This window comes from Panulirus ornatus, chromosome 52, assembly GCF_036320965.1.
Source record: "Panulirus ornatus isolate Po-2019 chromosome 52, ASM3632096v1, whole genome shotgun sequence".
NCBI lineage: Eukaryota > Metazoa > Arthropoda > Malacostraca > Decapoda > Palinuridae > Panulirus > Panulirus ornatus.
Genome location: NC_092275.1, coordinates 12,422,481 through 12,447,012, shown reverse-complemented (window position 1 = coordinate 12,447,012; position 24,532 = coordinate 12,422,481). Strand labels below are relative to the sequence as shown.

At 39.0% G+C, this 24,532-nt stretch overlaps 2 protein-coding genes across 8 annotated transcripts in view; one reads left to right on the top strand and one right to left on the bottom strand.

The window, feature by feature from the left end:
- LOC139765066 (deoxynucleoside kinase-like) overlaps positions 1 to 24,532 on the top strand; it is a 49,352-nt gene that overhangs the window by 17,777 nt on the left and 7,043 nt on the right. For 5 of the 7 annotated variants that reach the window (XM_071692181.1, XM_071692180.1, XM_071692177.1 and 2 more), the window contains 4 exons: positions 2,965 to 3,143; positions 11,704 to 11,822; positions 12,282 to 12,376; positions 13,298 to 13,433. In XM_071692181.1, the coding sequence (XP_071548282.1) occupies positions 2,965 to 3,143; positions 11,704 to 11,822; positions 12,282 to 12,376; positions 13,298 to 13,433 (529 nt within the window). Of the gene's footprint in view, positions 1 to 2,964; positions 3,144 to 11,703; positions 11,823 to 12,281; positions 12,377 to 13,297; positions 16,878 to 21,592; positions 21,732 to 24,532 lie in introns of those variants that run through there. The other 2 variants (XM_071692182.1, XM_071692183.1) reach the window with 2 other exon arrangements.
- The window catches only part of LOC139765067 (tetratricopeptide repeat protein 21B-like), a 171,045-nt gene continuing 159,671 nt past the window's right edge, over positions 13,159 to 24,532 (bottom strand). Inside the window, exons 27-28 of the mRNA XM_071692184.1 lie at positions 21,564 to 21,734; positions 13,159 to 13,384 (exon numbers count right to left, since the gene is read on the bottom strand). Coding sequence (XP_071548285.1) covers positions 21,589 to 21,734 — 146 coding nt within the window. The 3' untranslated portion in view covers positions 13,159 to 13,384; positions 21,564 to 21,588. The remainder of the gene's footprint in view (positions 13,385 to 21,563; positions 21,735 to 24,532) is intronic.

The window sequence follows — 24,532 nt, the reverse complement described above, 5'->3', positions numbered from 1 at the left end:
TGAAGCATTTGTAGCCCAAATCAGTAACATCCCATTTCTAAAAGAATGCATATACATATCCATTAAACAGTACTTAGAAATCAGCCACAAACCTCTAAACAGGTTCATGCAAAATCAACCCAGAAACAATGTTCACCCACCTTTCAATCCCACTGACACTTTTAACTAGGTATTTTCTTGTCCTTTCATACTTGTTTACTGTTTCCCACATTAACAAAGTAACCCTAGGAACAGACGAAGATAGGCCACATCTTCTCACATCCATTCTTTAGCTGTCTTGTGTAATGCACTGAAATGACAACTCCCTATCTACAACCAGGCCTCATAGACCTCTCCATGGTTTAAAAAAAAAAAAAAGAGAGAGAAAACACTCCTAGAGGCTCTAACAACACATCAGCCTTACACATAAAAGTCTTTGGATTAGCTGCAGTCCAAGTGTTTAAGATGTATTCAACCAATCCTGGATTCTCAACAGAATCACAATCAGTTTTAAACTTGAAAGATGGGTCCCATACTAAAACCCTTCAAACCTCCCAGCTCCCCTTCCAACTGTCCTGTATCACTTCTCTGTTCAGTATTCATAGTTCTTGAGAACTGATCCACTGCAGAATCTAACAGTATTTTTTTTTTACTCCCACCTATACAGCATGGGTTAAACCCCATTATTCTGCCACCACACTGACCACATTTCTACGATTTAGTGTGCTCAGCACTTGGTCCTTTGTATAGCTGGCACTAAAAATGTGCTGATGTATGTAAATTTGGCACTGATATCTGCTGATGTGGGCAGTATTGGCAGTTATGTGCTGATTAGATATATTTAGAATAGATGTACTGATGTAGGCACAGCCATCACACACGTGCTGATGTGGTATTGCTGGTTGCTAGGGTAGTAGCTTTTAAAAGTGCTTAGATAGAGGGCTGGGTACAGCAGATGGGTGAAATTGAATTGTCAAAAGCCTTCTTGTTTAGGGTTAGATGGCTGCAGGTGGCATGATGGGCTGTAACTAAGCTAGCACTAGAGATAGATGCTTGTAGGGTGTTGATAGAGGTATAACAGCACCATTGATGGGTGTTGATATACCTGAACCAGGCTGGTTCTGTTAGAAAACAGTAGATAGAAGGATTTGAATAAGCTCACATAATTGGTGGAAGCTAACATGTCCAAATCATGTACACCATGCATGGGTATTGATGTTACTTTTTACTTTGTATGGTAAGCAACAGTGTTTGATATGTACAAATTGATAGTTACATGATTATTTTGTGACCCACATAATCCCAAGTTACTGGCTTTGAAATATATTCAGATACATTTGATATCTTAGGAAGCTAGCAATAGAGAGTTAGTATGACTTCCAACATGCACTTTAGTGAACAAATAAACTAGAGAAAACTCCTCCCTTAATGTTTGGCCCACTGTCGGAGATGGATGAACTACTGTATTTTAGATCAGTGTATGGCTTTGTATGCTGCACAAAGTGTCCTTGCATAAGAGACATATCAGTATGAGGTAATCATTGTCACTTAAAATGTGACATTAGGGAAGTAGGTAAAATTTTTGTCTGATTGGGTGTCTTGATGTGATATATTGCATTAGAGTTTGTCATGCGGGTATGCCAAACCTCCCTAGACATAAGAACAGTGGTTTTTACAAATATGTGTTTATCCTTTCTAAAACTGGGGTATTTGTACAAAAGAATCTCCTGCATCTGAACTGGACTTTTAAAGGGGTTGCTAGAATGTCCTGTAAAGCACCTTGTAATATTTTTTTTTTTTTTTTTTTTTTTTTTTATACTTTGTCGCTGTCTCCCGCGTTTGCGAGGTAGCGCAAGGAAACAGACGAAAGAAATGGCCCAACCCCCCCCCATACACATGTATATACATATGTCCACACTCGCAAATATACATACCTACACAGCTTTCCATGGTTTACCCCAGACGCTTCACATGCCTTGATTCAATCCACTGACAGCACGTCAGCCCCGGTATACCAAATCGCTCCAATTCACTCTGTTCCTTGCCCTCCTTTCACCCTCCTGCATGTTCAGGCCCCGATCACACAAAATCTTTTTCACTCCATCTTTCCACCTCCAATTTGGTCTCCCTCTACTCCTTGTTCCCTCCACCTCCGACACATATATCCTCTTGGTCAATCTTTCCTCACTCATTCTCTCCATGTGCCCAAACCACTTCAAAACACCCTCTTCTGCTCTCTCAACCACGCTCTTTTTATTTCCACACATCTCTCTTACCCTTACGTTACTCACTCGATCAAACCACCTCACACCACACATTGTCCTCAAACATCTCATTTCCAGCACATCCATCCTCCTGCGCACAACTCTATCCATAGCCCACGCCTCGCAACCATACAACATTGTTGGAACCACTATTCCTTCAAACATACCCATTTTTGCTTTCCGAGATAATGTTCTCGACTTCCACACATTCTTCAAGGCCCCCAGAATTTTCACCCCCTCCCCCACCCTATGATCCACTTCCGCTTCCATGGTTCCATCCGCTGCCAGATCCACTCCCAGATATCTAAAACACTTCACTTCCTCCAGTTTTTCTCCATTCAAACTCACCTCCCAATTGACTTGACCCTCAACCCTACTGTACCTAATAACCTTGCTCTTATTCACATTTACTCTTAACTTTCTTCTTCCACACACTTTACCAAACTCAGTCACCAGCTTCTGTAGTTTCACACATGAATCAGCCACCAGCGCTGTGTCATCAGCGAACAACAACTGACTCACTTCCCAAGCTCTCTCATCCCCAACAGACTTCATACTTGCCCCTCTTTCCAAAACTCTTGCATTTACCTCCCTAACAACCCCATCCATAAACAAATTAAACAACCATGATTTTTTTATTATTAATTGTATATTGTCTTTAGGAAATGACTAATGCATTTGATTAAAAGCTAAACCGTTTTGTGAAAAACCTTTATTCCAGGAACCTGTCCATTTGTGGACAAATTTTGAAGGTCACAATCTCTTGGGAAAACTATATGAGGACCCTGAACGTTGGAGCTTCTTGTTCCAGTCATATGTCCAGCTCACTCGCCTTAACATTCATCTTCAACAAAGCAGTAGCCCTGTCAGATTGATTGAAAGATCACTTCAGAATAACAGGTAATATTTGAAACTAGTATAGTAATTACTCATTGCTTGCTGGCTTTAGGAAGCATTACAGAATATTTTAAGGTTGATATTGGAGTTAAAGACATCTTTCAATACATTTTATTACAGTTCTGAAACAAAAGGGTTTTGGCCTGGAAAACACCCTGCTGTATCAGCATGTTTGGCCATTTTCCTTCAAAAATTGTTTTAGGCCCATTAAATTTTGTTATTAAGTATTGCAATGATTTTTTGTCTTCACCCACGCTTGGACTGCTAGCTTTCTGACCATAAACATACAGTTTCTTATTGTCACACAAAACAAATGACAACTCGCATATGACTCATTGTTCGTAACTCTAGATTTTCCTGCAGTGAGTGCTATGCGCTAAGTCTGCCTTTTGGCAAATAGGTAGGATTAGTAGATAGTAGTAGGTAGGAACATTAGGCAGGAGCATTAGGTAGAAGTTGTTGGTAGGAACTTCAGGTGGTAGAATTAGGTAAAAGTAGTAGGTTGGAACATTAGGCTGGAACTTTAGGTAGAAGCAGTTGGTAGGAGCATTAGATAGGAGCCTTTGAAAACTGCACTTGCTTTGCCCTCTGTCAGTGGCTTATTAAGGGTGAGGCATTAAAGGCTAAGAAGCCTTGGCCACCCCTTTGAGAGAGTTTCCAGAAGGAAAGGGGGGTTATAGAAACAGACAGACAGATAAATAGCAGTAATTAAAATTTTTTTTATCACTACCTGTTGGGCCTGGGAAGCATTATAGAACATTTTAGGCAAATACTTAAAGAAGCCTTTCTTTTGGTAGTATGTTGTTGACTGAGGAATGTTAAAGTGGTGTCTGGAACTGTCCTACATCCTCCATGGTAGGATTGTTGGTCTTGCTCTCAGTCTCATCAAAATCGGACTGCTGGTCTACTCCTTCCATCTTCTTCTTACAAGCACCATACACCTACTCAAACCTCACTTATTTTCTGCTCATAACTTCTCTTGCTATCTGTTTGCACAATCATTTTTAAATGCAATCATGATATAGCCCAGCAAACCTATGGCCCCCATTTCCCGGCAACATGCCGAGTTCCTGCCTGACTCTACTGCCAATGTGAGGGAGGGCTCATACTGCTGTAAAACTGGGCCTTCCCATGATCTTTCCCTGTCTAATAAGGCTACCTCTTTGGTATCGACTATACCAACATTCATGGTCTCACTAGTAACTTCTCTTCTCTTAAACACAATCTTTCGAGTACCTCTCCTTATGTCTTATTTCTCTTAGATACCCAGTTGTCTGTTGATGTTCTCATTAGTTCCTTTTCCATATCCAGTTTTAATTTCCACTCATGATTCTTCACTTATTCCAACAACACACCAATGCATGCCTCAAGGACCTCAAGTACCCAAATTTTCATGTTCTTTGACTTAAGATCTGCCTTCCAATTTTCACACTTTTCCTTCATTTTGCCTACTGCTCTTGTGTAAACTTCTGCCATGAGACTGTGGCATCCTCTCCTGCAAGCTGAGATTCTCTAGTTCGGGGATTTCAGTGTTCATCTTAGGGAATGTTCGAACTCCTCCCATACAGAAGTTGGGGGGGATTGGAGCTCTCATGTCTCCATTCCTGTTGATCTAGAGCAAATTATCTCCCACTTCACCCATAGTCCTGACTGCTGTAATCACTCCCCTAATATTTGGGATCTGTTTTTCACATCTAATCCTTTGCATATGAATACAGTGTCATCCCTGATTGGTTCAACTGACCACACTCTCATAAATGTATCTATTTTAATGGCACCTCCCCCTCCAGCAGCACCATTCACATATGAATATTGGCACCTCATCAAAGTTGACTGGAATAACTTATGAAAATTCTTTTCTGAGTCTTTTAGGGTAAATTACTGTTTCATATGTGGTGATGCTTCTGATTCTGCCAAATGTATAGCAGAGGCTGTCATCGTGGGAATGGGAGCATTTATCCCTTCTTCCATTAAGACGACCTCTTCTTCCAATCCATGGTTTAACTGTTTATGTTCTGAGGCTATTCATGCATATCAGGCTTGGAAAAACTCTCCTTCCTTTGACTCACACTCAACATTCATCAAGCATGTAATCATTGCAAGAGCGTTATTGGTGAAGCAAAATGTTTCTTTGTTGAGGGGAAATGCGATAACCAGTGATAGTTCTTTCTGGTTTTTAGCCATGGGAATTACTAACAACTTGTGTCACTCTACCTTCCTTCACATTTTTTGGTCTAATTGTACCATAGCTGTCTAACTTATAAACAAAGGAACTCTCATTAATTCCCGTTAATTCTACCTTGTATGACTAAAATTCCTTCACCCCCTGATGCTCATCTGACAAATCCTGTGCCCTTTCCCATAATCTTTTCTCAAGCTGTCTGAAAGGTGCTTCTCTCTCTGAACACAATCAAGGCTTATTTATGGACCTGATGACATCCTTCCCCATTTACTGAATGAGTATGCCCCTGAACTTGCACTTGTGCTTGCTCTTCTGTTCCATTTTTATTTAAAGACCAGGGGCCGTATGCAGAAAACTTCTTAGATTTTTGCTTATTTTTATGCTTAGCTGAGCAAGTGACTTAAGTGCCATACAGAAAAGGACTAAGCATAATGCTTCACAAAGTTTAAGCATAAGATTAAAGAAGTATGAAATGCAACTGTTGTCACTGAATGGCGACTGTCATCGATCTGAACCATAAACTCGTCCATGAGAGATGCGGTTTCTTCTCAGACCTACAATAACCAAGCTATTATTACAACATCATCTTTCCTCATAATAATGGCTTATGCTGCATCCATGAGAAAGAGAAATTCAAACTAGACTGAGGACGAAACCTTATTGTGTTTGTACGTCCTATACCTAAGAAGGGTGGCCCTTCTGACTACCACCATGTTGCTTTGACATCTACCATTTCCAAAGTCTTTGAATCCCTCCTCAATTCCTATATCCTCAGACATTTTGAATCTCGTAGTTTTCTCTCTGATCGCCAGTATGGCTTCCATAAAGTGAGATCCACTGGTGATACTCTTTCCTATTTTAGTAATGTCTGGTTATCATTCCTGAAAGATTTGAGAGAATCGTATGTAGTTGCCCTTGATATATCCAAAGCTTTTGACAGGATGTAGCTTCAGGGTCTCATCTCTAAGCTCCCTTCTTTTGGCTGCCCTCCTTCACTTTGCTCCCTCATATCTAGCCTCCTTTGTGGCTGGTCTATCTCTGTTGATATGTCAGCCTTTCCCCCTTTCCCCAACAGCAGTGTCTCTCAGGTTCTTTCCTGTCTCCTGCACTTTTTTATCCTTTTTATCAATTTCCTTTCTTCCACAAATAACTCAGTGCATTCTTATGCTGATGACTCAACACTGAATTCCTCCTTATCATTCATTTCTCTTCCTCCTTCTCTCACTCAGTTTGCATCATGGCTTGACAACTTCAGTAAACTGACTTGGAAAGGGTATCTCAGTGAGATAGATGAAATCTGGTGAAGTTTATTGCCTCCAAGACCCAGTTTCTGCCCGTCTCCATTGAAAGTTCCTTTTAGCTTTCCTCTCTGACATTTCTGTAATTCATTGACTCTTCCTCTTTTCTGGACAGAGTTGAATTGAAAGCGATCATACTGATAAACTATCTCAGGCTAACTTCTAAGCTTGACCTGCTTGCCTTATTTTGCAATGTTGGCCCCCTTTCCCTCTTCTGTAGGTATTACTCTGGTGTTTTCTCCCAACAGCTAGCTACTTGTGTGTCACCACCACTAGCTAGACCATGAAATACTCGGCAAGCTGCTGCATCACGTAATTACTTTTTGGCCATTGCCAACTCAAGGGTTGGCTGTTTTGAATATTGTTTCTTTCCTTACACCTCAAAGCTTTGGAAGTTTCTACCGTCTCATGTCTTTCCTGACACCCATGACTTGGCACATTTTAAAAGACAGGTTATTCACTTCCTCTAGAATTCATTGATACTTTCCTTTTTGAATTCATACTTTCCTTTTCCCTTCCATTAACTTCTCTGTATTTCATTTGAGGCCCAGCCTTGATATGGACTTTTGTCTGTGACTGGAGCCTCTAAGTGTAAAAAAATGTAAATTATATTCTAGTTCTTAAAAAAAAAAATAATTTTTTTAATTTTTTCCAAGGTCTCAGTATAGATTATATTTTTCATGCTGAATAAGGTTATGGTAGCCAGATGTTTTGAGACTACTAATGAGTTCAGCAATTAAACTGTGAAATAATTGTTTATGGGTAATAGTTAGTAGGTAGCAAAAACTAGGAAGGTATATTACCAGCACTTCCGCATGGGTAACAGGTGGGTTAGTGATAGTTGCATGGTGAGCCAGCACTTCATTGGTAGTCAAGTTCCACTCCTTTGACCCTGGTAACTATCTTATTTTTCTGCCTCACCTACATGTGGACTGCTGGTATTCTGTCCACAATCATACAACACAGCACAACACTTGACACTTAAAACAGCTCATTCTTTGTAAGTCTAGATTTCTTGTGATGAGTGGTATGTGCTAGCCCTGACTTTTGGCAAAATGGTAGGAGCAATTGATAGAAGTTGTGGTTAGAAACATTTAGGTAGAAGCATTAGGTAGAAGAAGTAGGGAAGAACATGAAGTAGCCAGTAGGAACACTAAGTAAGAGCTTTTGCAAATGCTGTGCTAGACTGGCTCTCTGCCAGTGGCCTGTTACAGTTGAGGCACTAAAGGCTAAGAAGCTGCACTGAAGTTCACTAATTATGGAGACTCTGGTGCCATGGCCACCCCCTTGAGGGAGTTCTTGAAGGGAACAGGCATCAGAGATATAGATAGATGGATATTCATAATTTTTCACTTCGTCATGGTACTAGGAAGCATTATAGAACATTTTAGGTTGGTATACAAGATAAAGGTGCCTTTTGGTGTATTATATTCCATGTCTGAAGCAAAAACATTTTTGATAATTTGAGTTGTATTCTAGTGATGAAAAAAAATGATTTTCAAAAATTCTATTTTCTTCAGTCTCAGTATGGATCGTATTTTTCATGCTGAATAGTTACAGAAGCTAGATGTTTGGGGACCATTGAGTTCACCAAATAAACTGTGAAATAATTATTGTTTATTCATAGTTATTCACTACCTCTTAGTCCTAGAAAGTATTATAGAATATTTTTTTTTTTTGTCGCTGTCTCCCGCGTTTGCGAGGTAGCGCAAGGAAACAGACGAAAGAAATGGCCCAACCCACCCCCATACGCATGTATATACATACGTCCACACACGCAAATATACATACCTTCACAGCTTTCCATGGTTTACCCCAGACGCTTCACATGCCCTGATTCAATCCACTGACAGCACGTCAACCCCGGTATACCACATCAATCCAATTCACTCTATTCCTTGCCCTCCTTTCACCCTCCTGCATGTTCAGGCCCCGATCACACAAAATCTTTTTCACTCCATCATCTTACCACCTCCAATTTGGTCTCCCACTTCTCCTCGTTCTCTCCACCTCCGACACATATATCCTCTTGGTCAATCTTTCCTCACTCATTCTCTCCATGTGCCCAAACCATTTCAAAACACCCTCTTCTGCTCTCTCAACCACGCTCTTTTTATTTCCACACATCTCTCTTACCCTTATGTTACTTACTCGATCAAACCACCTCACACCACACATTGTCCTCAAACATCTCATTTCCAGCACATCCATCCTCCTGCGCACAACTCTATCCATAGCCCACGCCTCACAACCATACAACATTGTTGGAACTACTATTCCTTCAAACATACCCATTTTTGCTTTCCGAGATAATGTTCTCGACTTCCACACATTCTTCGAGGCTCCCAGAATTTTCGCCCCCTCCCCCACCCTATGATCCACTTCCGCTTCCATGGTTCCATCCGCTGCCAGATCCACTCCCAGATATCTAAAACACTTTACTTCCTCCAGTTTTTCTCCTTTCAAACTTACCTCCCAATTGACTTGACCCTCAACCCTACTGTACCTAATAACCTTGCTCTTATTCACATTTACTCTTAACTTTCTTCTTTCACACACTTTACCAAACTCAGTCACCAGCTTCTGCAGTTTCTCACATGAATCAGCCACCAGCGCTGTATCATCAGCAAACAACAACTGACTCACTTCCCAATCTCTCTCATCCCCAACAGACTTCATACTTACCCCTCTTTCCAAAACTCTTGCATTCACCTCCCTAACAACCCCATCCATAAACAAATTAAACAAATATTTTAGGTTGGTATATAAGATAAAGGTGCCTTTTAATGTATTATATTCCAATCCTGAAACAAAAACCTTTTTGATAATTATCTTTAAAAATTTTCTTTACTTCAGAATCGTAGCAAATGTTATACGTTTCATGTTAGATAAGATTATCAGGTGCAGGTGTTTTGGGAGCATTAGGTTCAGCAATTGAAATATGAAGTAATTAAATCAGTACTATATTTCACGATTGTTTGCCACCTGTTGGCTCTAGGATACTTTATAGCATATTCAAGGTTGTTTTTTAAGGTCAGAGAGCCTGTATGTTATATTCCAATTTTGGAATATAAAGTTTTTCGGCCTGAAAAATACCCAGTGTATTTAATTAGTTTAGCTTTTTTTCAGTTTTTGAAAAGGCTTGATATACAGTATTGTGAATATTTGCACAAAAAGAAAAGAAAAAGTATGTTGTGTATTAAATGAATGAGTTAAATAAATTAATTAATTATCTTGTGCATTTCCTTTGAGTTGTATTATGATTGTTAAATTCTGGAATCAAGTTTTGCAGTAATTGAATGCTCAGTATTAGCAATTGTTCTTTGCATTATGGTTGTAAGAAGTACTTTAAAGTCAGTATATATGATATTTAAAATAGACAAAAGTCTTCTTTATATATTATTATTTTCATGGAATTTTTTTTTTCATATCCTGCAGTTATGACCAGTTTCTTCAAAAGATTAAATTTTCTTTAGAATCCAGCATAGGTTTCTTTTCCTGTTTCATGCCTTAGTACTACACGCCTGGGTATAGGGAGGGTTGGTGACAGCTGCATTGTTAGCCAGCAGTTTAACCACTGGTTGCCATGTTGCACTTCTTTGATGTGGGGAGCTCTTTTATTTCTGAAATCTTACCCACACATGGATTGCTGGCATTTTGTACACAAACATTCAGTCTCTCCTTGTTACACACTACACTTGACAACACTTAACTCACACAACTCTATTCGTACCAGGATTTTCCTGCAGTGAGCACTGTGTGCTTGCCCTAACCTTGCCTTTTGGCAAAATGTTGAGAGCAATAGATGCAAGGAGAAGGTAGAAATAATAGACTGGAGCAATAGGTAGAAACATAGGGTAGAAGTAATAGATGGGGTAGAAACATTCAGTAGAAGTAGTAGGTAGGATCATTAGCTGGGAGCATTTGGTAAAGTAGTAGGTTGTAACATTAGGTAGACACGACAGGTAGAAGTAATTGGTAGGAACATAAGGTAGGATCCTCCGAAAACACTGCACTAGAGTTGCTCTCTTCCCATCATGACCTGCTAAGATTGAGGCAGTAAAGGCTTAGAATCAGTGCTAGATTTCAACAGTTATGGAGACTTTTGCCATGTCCACCCCTATGAGGTTGTTCTCAAAGGGAATGGGCATCAGAGTTATAGACAGATAGACCTGCCTTAATGAGGTAATGCCAACAAGAGATGAATAACTTTTTTACACACAGTTCCTTTCTTGAGGGAAATTGCAAACAAGAATGAAATGAAGAAAAGATAATGAATACAAGGACCAAGGCATTTGCAATGAGAGAAAGTTATTTGTTATATCTTTATTAAACCTCAACATTGCTGACTTTCTAAGCCCATCTTTATTAGACAGTGTGTTCATAGTCTTTTACAACATATAGTTATTTTAAATACCCAGATTATGTAACACATTTAATTTTCATAAACATAAAAGTTTTTATAGTAAAATCAGTAACTTGTGAGAGAATATTTACAAAATGAATTTACTTTGGCTTTACTAGGTGTACAAAATTTACAATAAGTTTAAAGGAATTCACAAAGATATTTACAAGAGTCAGAAATCCCTCAAGCAATGCACCTACCTTAGTTAACACTGGTAATTGATATTATGCAAGTACTGTATTTTTTATTTCAAAATGGGCATATGATAAAGTTAATGGGAAGGATGTTGGAAAGCTCTAACTTCCCATGCTTTGGTTAGAAGATTCATTGAAAGTACTGGTTGTAGATGATAAGTAATGGTTTAAGCGAGTTGTATGAAGGAAATACATGTTGAAATTAGTGGTTGTAGATAGTATATGTGAGTAATTTGAAGGAAACGTAGGTTAACAGAGCTGTGTTATGTCACTAAGGATGTTCATGATTTTTTTTAGATTGAACTTTTGGTGAAATAAAGATGAGAAAGGTAAACTATGCTATGACAATATGTTATTGTACTGTATGAGGATGATTTAGATTTTCTTTAAGAAGCTGACAGTAGTAATTTTGAATAATGGATAGGCATGAAAGTATTGTTGATGAATATAAACATAAAATTACCTTTTTATGATAAATTTACAGGTACTGTTTTGTGGAGAGTGGTCATGATTGTGGCCATCTTAAAGGAGCAGAGTACAGAGTTTTGTGTGAATACTATGATTTCATTGAGTCAAAGCTGGATATTGGACTTGATTTAATTGGTAAGCATCATTATGTAGAATTTTTATGACCATTATGCCTCTTTTCTTGTATGCAGTGGAATGATTCACATCATTCTTCACTTACCACTTTCTTTCTCTAAATTATTTCTGAAAGCACACCTATCCCATATGTATCCTTTACCTTCTCTGTATTCAGAAGTATCATTTGTGTCATTTACTATGTTTATGTGTCCAAACCATCAAGTTTTCATGTGTTGTCTTTAATCCTTTCTCTTGGTAAATGCATAGTCTCATTTTTTTAATGTGGTTTCTTGCCTTATAGCAGTGGCATTAACAGTTTTATAGACATGTGATCTTTTCACTACTGCTTGAATTTTTTTCTTTGTACTTTTGATGTTCGAAAGGACTACAAATGGATACTTTGAAATAAACTTGTTTGTTTGTTCCGAATGCAAGCTGGAAAGGCAATGTATTTATTAACACCTTATTTTCCAACAGTATACCTAAGGTCTACGCCAGAAGTAGTTCATAGGAGAATGCTAAAAAGAGGTCGATCAGAGGAGGCCGGTGTTACTGTGGAGTATTTGAAGCTGGTGAGTAAATTTTACTTTTAAGTCACAGACATTCCATATTAGGGCTTCTTTTATGCTCATACATTGTAAAAGCTTATCTCACACTAGTCTTATATCATTTTGGGTACTTGTAGGTAGGTACTTTATCCCCTCTCACATCCCCAACAAACAGCGAGTCTAAGAGGAAAGTTAGAAATGTTGCTTTCCTTTTTCTTTATTTTTACTAAGGACTGTTACTCTCCACTCATTCTGAGATTTAACCCTGATATCTAGATTTTTACTTACCTGGTCAAAGGCCTTGTATACTTTGGCTATCGCTTTGCATGTCATCCATCAGTCAGTAAATTTTTCAAATTTCAGTCTTCTCTAGAAATTATGGGATCAATTATAACTAGACGTGGCAGGGATGGTCCATGGGTGATCTCAAAATTATAAATGGTGACATTGACCATCATCCAGTATCTGTCCATCTCGCTTTCCCTCCCATGCACTTTATAGTCATTCAGGAATATTTTTGATTCCATCCATCTCATTCTTTCATTTCTGAGTACATTTTATTGAATAGTTTTTATTGTTAATTTAGCTGTTATATAACTGAAGAAGTTGCCACTTCCTTGCATGTATCTCCATTTGCATTGGGTCAAGTGTACATACATTATTTGTAGAATTAACTTTGTAGAACCAGGATCCCAGCTTTAATTCTGCAGGCTAGCAAAAGCTTGAGGGTTGGTTTTAAATTAATTGATGTGGAAAGTAAAAGAAAGGAATAAAAAAGATATTAAGAATGGAAATAAAGACACACACCCAAAAAAAACTTTTAATGGATTGTTTAGGAGTTTTAAAATATAATGAACTATTTAGTGAGTAGGAGTATGCAGCTGAGTAAAAAAATGGACATTTCTTTGATGGCATTGCTGTCTCTTGAAATAATTTTTGTTTCAGGTTCATGATTACTATGAAAAATGGCTTTTCCATCATCAACCCCATGCACCACTTGCCCCAGTGCTGATCATCAATGCGGACCAAAAACTGGAAGACATTAGAAATGAGTATGACCAGAAGAAATCTGTGATTTTGGGTAAAAAACCTTTTTAATTTAAACTTAACAAAATCTACATTTTTTTACGTGCCTCCAGTTGATTATCTGGTAGCAACATTGGTAATAAGTAAAGCTCCGAAGGATATATGGGTGACCATGTGCTTCATAAAAATACACTTGTAATTCAGTGTTAGCAGTCATGTTAAAGCTTTTTGCCTTTTATCTAGTGGTGTTCAGCATTTCATGGTTCCACACTTTTCCTCTCGTGTGTATTGAACATGTTCAACTCACGATATCGAAGTTCTCATTTTATGTAGATATTTTATAGTGCAGTCATTAGGTTACTGTTTCAGGTATTTATTTACCAGTCTTTCTTTTCTTTCTTTCAAACTATTCGCCATTTCCCGCGTTAGCGAGGTTGCGTTTAGAACAGAGGACTGGGCCTTTGAGGGAATATCCTCACCTGGCCCCCTTCTCTGTTCCCTCTTTTGGAAAGTTTGGAAAGTTTTCATATACCTTTTACAGCAATTGGGTTATGTAGCACTCTGAGTTTTGAGATTGTGACCAAAATGTTAGGGTGCATGCAGTTACCTGTATGAGTAGGGTTATTGTGCACAGTATGTATGTAAGGGCTGTCAATGGATTGAACCAGGGCATGTGAAGTGTCTGGGGAAACCATAGAAAGTTTTGTGGGGCCTTGATGTGGAAAGGGAGCTGTGGTTTCGGTGCACTATACATGACAGTTAGAGAGACTGAGTGTAAATGAATGTGGCTTTTGTTGTCTTTTCCTAGCACTACCTCGTATGCATGCGGGGGGAGGGGGTTGTCATTTCATGTGTGGCGGGGTGGCGATAGGAATGAATAAAGGCAGCAAGCATGAATTGTGTACATGTGTATATATGTATAAGTCTTTGTATGTATATATGTAAGATTATTAGTGAAAGAGAAGAGAGAGGCATTTGGACGATTTTTGCAGGGAAAAAATGCAATTGAGTGGGAGATGTATAAAAGAAAGAGACAGGAGGTCAAGAGAAAGGTGCAAGAGGTGAAAAAGAGGGCAAATGAGAGTTGGGGTGAGAGACTATCATTAAATTTTAGGGAGAATAAAAAGATGTTCTGGAAGGAGGTAAATAAAGTGCGTAAGACAAGGGAGCAAATGGGAACTTCAGTGAAGGGCGCAAATGGGAAGGTGATAACAAGTAGTGGTGATGTGAGAAGGAGATGGAGTGAGTATTTTGAAGGTTTGTTGAATGTGTTTGATGATAGAGTGGCAAATATAGGGTGTTTTGGTCGAGGTGGTGTGCAAAGTGAGAGGGTTAGGGAAAATGATTTGGTAAACAGAGAAGAGGTAGTAAAAGCTTTGCGGAAGATGAAAGCCAGCAAGGCAGCAGGTTTGGATGGTATTGCAGTGGAATTTATTAAAAAAGGGAGTGACTGTATTATTGACTGGTTGGTAAGGTTATTTAATGTATGTATGACTCATGGTGAGGTGCCTGAGGATTGGCGGAATGCGTGCATAGTGCCATTGTACAAAGGCAAAGGGGATAAGAGTGAGTGCTCAAATTACAGAGGTATAAGTTTGTTGAGTATTCCTGGTAAATTATATGGGAGGGTGTTGATTGAGAGGGTGAAGGTATGTACAGAGCATCAGATTGGGGAAGAGCAGTGTGGTTTCAGAAGTGGTAGAGGATGTGTGGATCAGGTGTTTGCTTTGAAGAATGTATGTGAGAAATACTTAGAAAAGCAAATGGATTTGTATGTAGCATTTATGGATCTGGAGAAGGCATATGATAGAGTTGATAGAGATGCTCTGTGGAAGGTATTAAGAATATATGGTGTGGGAGGCAAGTTGTTAGAAGCAGTGAAGTTTTTATTGAAGATGTAAGGCATGTGTATGTGTAGGAAGAGAGGAAAGTGATTGGTTCTCAGTGAATGTAGGTTTGCGGCAGGGGTGTGTGATGTCTCCATGGTTGTTTAATTTGTTTATGGATGGGGTTGTTAGGGAGGTGAATGCAAGAGTTTTGGAAAGAGGGGCAAGTATGAAGTCTGTTGTGGATGAGAGAGCTTGGGAAGTGAGTCAGTTGTTTTTTGCTGATGATACAGCGCTGGTGGCTGATTCATGTGAGAAACTGCAGAAGCTGGTGACTGAGTTTGGTAAAGTGTGTGAAAGAAGAAAGTTAAGAGTAAATGTGAATAAGAGGAAGGTAATTAGGTACAGTAGGGTTGAGGGTCAAGTCAATTGGGAGGTAAGTTTGAATGGAGAAAAACTGGAGGAAGTGTTTTAGATATCTGGGAGTGGATCTGGCAGCGGATGGAACCATGGAAGCGGAAGTGGATCATAGGGTGGGGAAGGGGGCGAAAATCCTGGGAGCCTTGAAGAATGTGTGGAAGTCAAGAACATTATCTCGGAAAGCAAAAATGGGTATGTTTGAAGGAATAGTGGTTCCAACAATGTTGTATGGTTGCGAGGCGTGGGCTATGGATAGAGTTGTGCGCAGGAGGATGGATGTGCTGGAAATGAGATGTTTGAGGACAATGTGTGGTGTGAGGTGGTTTGATCGAGTAAGTAATGTAAGGGTAAGAGAGATGTGTGGAAATAAAAAGAGTGTGGTTGAGAGAGCAGAAGAGGGTGTTTTGAAATGATTTGGGCACATGGAGAGAATGAGTGAGGAAAGATTGACCAAGAGGATATGTGTGTCGGAGGTGGAGGGAACGAGGAGAAGTGGGAGACCAAATTGGAGGTGGAAAGATGATGGTGTGAAAAAGATTTTGTGTGATCGGGGCCTGAACATATAGGAGGGTGAAAGGAGGGCAAAGAATAGAGTGAATTGGATCGATGTGGTATACCGGGGTTGACTTGCTGTCAGTGGATTGAATCAGGGCATGTGAAGCGTCTGGGGTAAACCATGGAAAGCTGTGTAGGTATGTATATTTGCGTGTGTGGACGTATGTTTATACATGTGTATGGTGGTGGGTTGGGCCATTTCTTTTGTCTGTTTCCTTGCGCTACCTCGCAACCGCGGGAGACAGCGACAAAAAAAAAAAAAAAAAAAAAAAAATGTTTATACATTGAAATGTATAGGTATGTATATGTGTGTATGTATATATATATGTGTATGTGGGTGGGTTGGGCCATTCTTTTGTCTGTTTCCTTGCTCTACCTTGCTAATGTGGGAGACAGCGACAAAGTATAACAAGATAAGATTATTTCTGTTAATTATAATAAATAATACACTACCAAACCACTGTCACTTTGAGTCACTTTATAATATGAAATATGACATTAAATATATACCTCGAGTGATAAAAGTAAGAGAAGCAATGGCAGTGAAATTTACAAAACTTGTCCCCCATCATTATACGATCATAAAGAAATAGTAAAACTAACAATGGCTACAACTCAAAACTTGGTTGTTCATAATTTAGTCAGTGTGAATATAGTCAGGTGTGATTATTCTCAGCAAATTAAAGAGTTTCATAAAATATGAAGAACTAAAAACCTTACAAAAATAGTGACAAAATACTACCATACCTAACGAAAACACACCTGAGAATTAGACTATTTTCAGTGTCTAATAAAAATAATCTTTTTATAGTAAGTTTATATGTACAGTGAGACCAGTATCTACGGCACATATTGCTTCCACTTCTTCTGATCTCTAAGCATTCCTTCAACATCTTTATCTGAAATACTGCTCACCCTAAATTATCTCGATGCATCTATCCATCTCTTCCATAGTCTACCTCCTTTTAGTAATATGTATTTTCTTGACCATATTTTGTCTAACATGTATTCTAACAAATCGTACCATCCTAAAACTCATATTTGTCTTCATAATTTACTCATAATTTACTTCATAATTTAGAGTTGATAGAGATGCTCTGTGGAAGGTACTAAGAATATATGGTGTGGGGGGCAAGTTGTTAGAAGCGGCGAAAAGTTTTTATCAAGGATGTAAGGCATGTGTACGTGTAGGAAGAGAGGAAAGTGATTGGTTCTCAGTGAATGTAGGTTTGCGGCAGGGGTGTGTGATGTCTCCATGGTTGTTTAATTTGTTTATGGATGGGGTTGTTAGGGAGGTGAATGCAAGAGTTTTGGAAAGAGGGGCAAGTATGCAGTCTGTTGTGGATGAAAGAGCTTGGGAAGTGAGTCAGTTGTTGTTTGCTGATGATACAGCGCTGGTGGCTGATTCATGTGAGAAACTGCAGAAGCTGGTGACTGAGTTTTGTAAAGTGTGTGAAAGAAGAAAGTTAAGAGTAAATCTGAAAAAGAGCAAGGTTATCAGGCACAGTAGGGTTAAGGGTCAAGTCAACTGGGAGGTAAGTTTGAATGGAGAAAAACTGGAGGAAGTGTTTTAGATATCTGGGAGTGGATCTGGCAGCGGATGGAACCATGGAAGTGGAAGTGAATCATAGGGTGGGGGAGGGGGCGAAAATCCTGGGAGCCTTGAAGAATGTTTGGAAGTCGAGAACATTATCTTGGAAAGCAAAAATGGGTATGTTTGAAGGAATAGTGGTTCCAACAATGTTGTATGGTTGCGAGGCGTGGGCTATGGATAGAGTTATGCGCAGGAGGGTGGATGTGCTGGAAATGAGATGTTTGAGGACAATTTGTGGTATGAGGTGGTTTGATCAAGTAAGTAATGTAAGGGTAAGAGAGATGTGTGGAAATAAAAAGAGCGTGGTTGATAGAGCAGAAGAGGGTGTTTTGAAATGGTTTGGGCACATGGAGAGAATGAGTGAGGAAAGATTGACCAAGAGGATATATGTGTCGGAGGTGGAGGGAACGAGGAGAAGTGGGAGACCAAATTGGAGGTGGAAAGATGGAGTGAAAAAGATTTTGAGTGATCGGGGCCTGTACATGCAGGAGGGTGAAAGGCGGGCAAGGAATAGAGTGAATTGGATCAATGTGGTATACCAGGGTCGACGTGCTGTCAATGGATTGAATCAGGGCATGTAAAGTGTCTGGGGTAAACCATGGAAAGTTGTGTGGGGCCTGGATGTGGAAAGGGAGCTGTGGTTTCAGGCATTATTACATGACAGGTAGAGACCGAGTGTGAACGAATGGGGCCTTTGTTGTCTTTTCCTAGCGCTACCTTGCACACATGAGGGGGGAGGGGGATGTTATTCCATGTAAGGCGAGGTGACGATGGGAATGAATAAAGGCAGACAGTATGAATTATGTACATGTGTATATATGTATATGTCTGTGTGTGTATATATATGTATACACTGAGATGTATAGGTATGTATATTTGAGTGTGTGGACGTGTATGTATATACATATGTATGGGGGTGGGTTGGGCCATTTCTTTCGTCTGCTTCCTTGCGCTACCTCGCAAACGTGGGAGACAGCGATAAAGCAAAATAAATAAATAAAATAATTTACTCACAGCTCATATCTTCATTTTTTATGCTATTTTCTCTCCAAAGGCCTGTTATGCTATGCAAGATACCAATCTTTACTGTTATTTTTTCTTTATCCTGATCAATTGGGTTGGAACAATAGTCTTAATTACAAGGTTCTCACACATTCTATGCTTAAATTCTTTCCATTACCATGAGAAGTTGGTGCACCATCAATTTTTCTTCAATGCATGACTGCTTTTAACTTCTGCTTTCTAAGTATCACCATTTATTAAACATTGTTCCTAAACATTCAGATTCATATACAACTCCCAGTTCTTCACCAAGCAAATTAACAGTAAAACAACTAGTCCCTTCAAAAACTATCATCTTACTTCTATTGATATTCACTCTAAGCATCCTCTTGCTACATTAAATAAAAATAGCTCACCATTCTTCAATTTTTTTTTGTGAATTAGCTAGACACTTCATTATCTACACGTAATAACTGAGGCAGCTTCTATTTTGCATCTCTTTATTATCAGTATTAGTACTTCATTCCCAATTTGATAAAGTGGACCAGGTTCAAACAGCCTCTAGAGTACCATTCACATCCTTGACCCACGCCCAGTATGTCAAAAGGAAACATATACCTCCTGCTCTTAATTCTGTACATGTTAAGCTTAACTGTCAAGACCAACTTATAACTCCATTCACATTATCATTGTTTCCATTGTAAATATTACACCACAAATGCCACACATCACTTTCATCTCGTACAATATCGTATCCATAAAAAATATTAAATAACTATGGTGACAACGCAACCTTTATCTCACTCCCACACTTATTTCAAACTACTCAGTTTTACCATTATTTATAAGCTGTTCACTTTTGGCTTTAAAATGCTGTTTAACAGCAATAAAAAAATTTGTATGAACATATAAAGACAAGTTTGAAAGGTGCTTTCCTATTTTTCCTTATTAATGCTTTTCCTATTCCATAAATGTTATGTATATTTTTTTTTTTTTTTTTTTTTGCTTTGTCGCTGTCTCCCTCGTTTGCGAGGTAGCGCAAGGAAACAGACGAAAGAAATGGCCCAACCCACCCCCATACACCTGTATATACATACGTCCACACACGCAAAATATACATACCTACACAGCTTTTCATGGTTTACCCCAGACGCTTCACATGTCCCGATTTAATCCACCGACAGCACGTCAACCCCGGTATACCACATCGCTCCAATTCACTCTATTCCTTGCCCTCCTTTCACCCTCCTGCATGTTCAGGCCCCGATCACACAAAATCTTTTTCACTCCATCTTTCCACCTCCAATTTGGTCTCCCTCTTCTCCTCGTTCCCTCCACCTCCGACACATATATCCTCTTGGTCAATCTTTCCTCACTCATTCTCTCCATGTGCCCAAACCATTTCAAAACACCCTCTTCTGCTCTCTCAACCACGCTCTTTTTATTTCCACACATCTCTCTTACCCTTACGTTACTTACTCGATCAAACCACCTCACACCACACATTGTCCTCAAACATCTCATTTCCAGCACATCCATCCTCCTGTGCACAACTCTATCCATAGCCCACGCCTCGCAACCATACAACATTGTTGGAACCACTATTCCTTCAAACATACTCATTTTTGCTTTCGGAGATAATGTTCTCGACTTCCACACATTCTTCAAGGCTCCCAGAATTTTCGCCCCCTCCCCCACCCTATGATCCACTTCCGCTTCCATGGTTCCATCCGCTGCCAGATCCACTCCCAGATATCTAAAACACTTCACTTCCTCCAGTTTTTCTCCATTCAAACTTACCTCCCAATTGACTTGACCCTCAACCCTACTGTACCTAATTACCTTGCTCTTATTCACATTTACTCTTAACTTTCTTCTTTCACACACTTTACCAAACTCAGTCACCAGCTTCTGCAGTTTCTCACATGAATCAGCCACCAGCGCTGTATCATCAGCGAACAACAACTGACTCACTTCCCAAGCTCTCTCATCCCCAACAGACTTCATACTTGCCCCTCTTTCCAAAACTCTTGCATTCACCTCCCTAACAACCCCATCCATAAACAAATTAAACAACCATGGAGACATCACACACCCCTGCCGCAAACCTACATTCACTGAGAACCAATCACTTTCCTCTCTTCCTACACGTTATGTATATATGTACAATAAACTAATGTCATAGAGCTAAAGTTAAATAATGTAGATGTTCCTGTCTGTAACTTAAAAATACAGGAAGGATGGACTTTCACATGCTATCATTCTATTGTATATTTGAAGCTCTTTTGTTTTGCGAGTGAGTGGATAGGTACTCCTCAAAATGATATATATCGTACCCTTATTAATGGATTCATTTAAGCAATTATTAATGATATCATGTGATAAGTATTCTTCCCCTTCATCTCTTAACCATATATACATTATCACAGAATCACAGGAAAGTTTGTCTTTCAAAAAAAAAAATTGCAAGGAATAAATACACAAAAAAAATGCAGTAAAGATAACTAATGATGTCAATGCTTACAAAATGGGATATTCAACTGAGGAAGAAGAACGATAGCAGGAAAGACTTGTTAAATTTTTTCATAACTACATCAAGTAAATTTAAAGGAACATTTATTGAATATTTAAAAGAAGTGGAAAAACAGTGATGGCTGAGAGACTGTCTTGGGTGTATGTAGTGAAAGAAGTGGAATGATCTTAAAGCAGTATTTAAGAAAAATGTCTTTTAATAGTGCTGAAGTAATTAAATGTAAAGGAATACCATGATACTTTTTCCTTGAATCACCTGTATCCTTTGTTTTTTCTTCTTCTCAGATACGTATGCTGGCTCTTGATTTGTCTAAAATATCCTTACGTATTCGCGGATACTCAGGGTGCTTGGCAAGTACAATATGGCAAACATCTATGGCGTCAACAAATCGTCTTGCTTTCATGTAGTTGAATGCTAACTTATAACCTGTAAAGAAACTCACTAATCTTAGAATAGTGATTAATGCTCATGACATTAATATCTGTTTGAAAATAATGTAAAATAGAAAAAGACTATTAAATTTGATTACATCAAACCTAATACAGTATGTTACAAAGATAAAGCCACTGGGTCTCCACAATATTAATTTCTTATCAGCCATCAAATTTGCTGTGGTTAGCTTGGTTGATAAAAGCATCGAGTTGTAAATTACAGGTGAAAACGGCTAAGTAATCATAAGTAAAGGGCTGTTCTAAAGTCAAGCATGTGCCTTGCCATACCCTAAGTTGGCAACAGGCTCACACCTCCCTTTGTTTCAACCAATTCTGGGATATAGTGAATTATGAAGATCTGTCAGGTCTTTTTGGTAAAAATTTATCTGTAATGTCTTGTAAGACTGGTCTTGATGATCTTCACAAAATGTGAGCACAGTTAGATTGAATACTCAGCCTTGTCATTACTGTCATTTGCAGAAAAGTCAGAACATTATAGTGCAAAGTAAACCTAAGCTGTTAGTTTCATTAACTGAAACATCAAGTATAAATAATTATGACAAAGAAAATGTACTCTGATACAACTGAAGCAGAATAATAATGGAGTAATAATTATAAAGAAATCTGCACAGTACTGGTTATGAGTTGTAAGCACCCAAGAACTCAGCCTACTCAGGTATGCTGTAAGGAAAACACAACTCATCTGATGCATTTTACACCCCTTGAATACACTGTATAATACCTTTTACAATGTACAATAAACTCCCCAGAAATGTTTCCATTATATATATGTTATGCAAAACCAAATTTTTTATGTTAATCAGCTGGCACTTAAGTCACATCTGATGGATATTTTTCTCTCAAAATTGGGTTGGGTTGGGTTAGGTCAGGTTTGTTGTGCTTGACAGGTGAAGAACTGTCAGTGGTACTCTGGGTGGTATAACTATTTTTGATGGGTGGAACATGCAGGATAAGATCACCAGCTTCTGCATCAGCGAGTTAGTGCAGGAAACAGACGAAGAAAGACCCAGCCACTCATATATACATACACACCCATACTTGTACATATACATACATATCAACATGTGCACATATACATATAGCAATGCTGTTTACCTGAGGGGCAGGGTAGTGACAGGAATGGATGAAGCCATGCATGAATAAGTACATGTGTATATATATGTAATGTCTGTGTATGTATATGTGTGTATTTGGGCATTTATGTATATATTCATATATATGTGTGTTTATGAGTGGATGGGCCATTCTTCATCTGTTTTCTGGCGCTATCTCGCTGACATGGGAAACAACGATTATTTATAATAAGTATAATATATAAAATGCAGGGAGTGCTCATCCTCCTCGAAGGCTCAGATTGGGGTGTCTAAATGTGCTTGGATGTAACCAAGATGAGAAAAAAGAAGAGATAGGTAGTATGTTTGAGGAAAGGAACCTGGATGCTTTGGCTCTGAGTGAAACGAAGCTCAAGGGTAAAGGGGAAGAGTGGTCTGGGAATGTCTTGGGAGTAAAGTCAGGGGTTAGTGATAGGACAAGAGCAAAGGAAGGAGTACCACTACTCCTGAAGCAGGAGTTCTGGGAGTTCGTGATAGAGTGTAAGAAAGTAAACTCTAAGACTGATATGGGTAGAACTGAAAGCGGATGGAGAGAGATGGGTGATTATTGGTGCCTATGCACCTGGCCATGAGAAGGAAGATCATGAGAGGCAAGTGTTTTGGGAGCAGCTGAGTTAGTGTTGTAGCAGCTTTGATGCATGGGACCGGGTTATAGTGATGGGTGATTTGAATGCAAAGGTGAGTAATGTGGCAGTTGAGGGTATAATTGGTGTACTTGGGGTCTTCAGTGTTGTAAATGGAAATGGTGAAGAGCTTGTAGATTTGTGTGCTGAAAAAGGACTGGTGATTGGGAATACCTGGTTTAAAAAGAGATATATACATAAGTATACGTATGTAAGTATGAGAGATGGCCAGAGAGCATTATTGGATTATGTGTTAATTGATAGGCACGTGAAAGAGAGACTTTTGCATGATAATGTGCTGAGAGGGGCAACTGGAGGGATGTCTGATTATTATCTTGTGGAGGCAAAGGTGAAGATTTGTAGCTGTTTTCAGAAAACAAGGGAGAATGTTGGGGTGAAGAGAGTGGTGAGAGTAAGTGAACTTGGAAAGGAGACTTGTGTGAGGAAGTACCAGAAGAGATTGAGTGCAGAATGGAAAAAGGAAAGGTGAGAGCAAATAATGTAAGGGGAGTTGGGGAAAAATGGGATGTATTTAGGGAAGCAGTGATGGCTTGTGCAAAAGATACCTGTGGCATGAGAAAGGAGGGAGGTGGGAAGATTAGAAAAGGTAGTGAGTGGTGGGAAGAAGTAAGATTGTTAGTGAAAGAGAAGAGAGAGGCATTTAGATGATTTTTACAGGGAAATAGTGCAAATGATTGGGAGATGTATAAAAGAAAGAGCGAGAGGTCAAGAGAAAGGTGCAAGAGGTGAAAAAGAGGGCAATTGAGAGTTGAGGTGAGAGAGTATCATTAAATTTTAGGGAAAATGAAAAGATGTGTTGGAAGGAGGTAAATAAAGTGCATAAGAGAACAAATGGGAACATCGGTGAAGGGGGTTAATGGGGAGGTAAAAACAAGTAGTGGTGAAGTGAGAAGGAGATTGAGTGAGTATTTTGAAGGTTTGTTGAATGTGTTTGATAGAGTGGCAGATATAGGGTGTTTTGGTTGAGGTGGTGTGCAAAGTGAGAGGGTGAGGGAGAATGGTTTGGTAAACAGAGA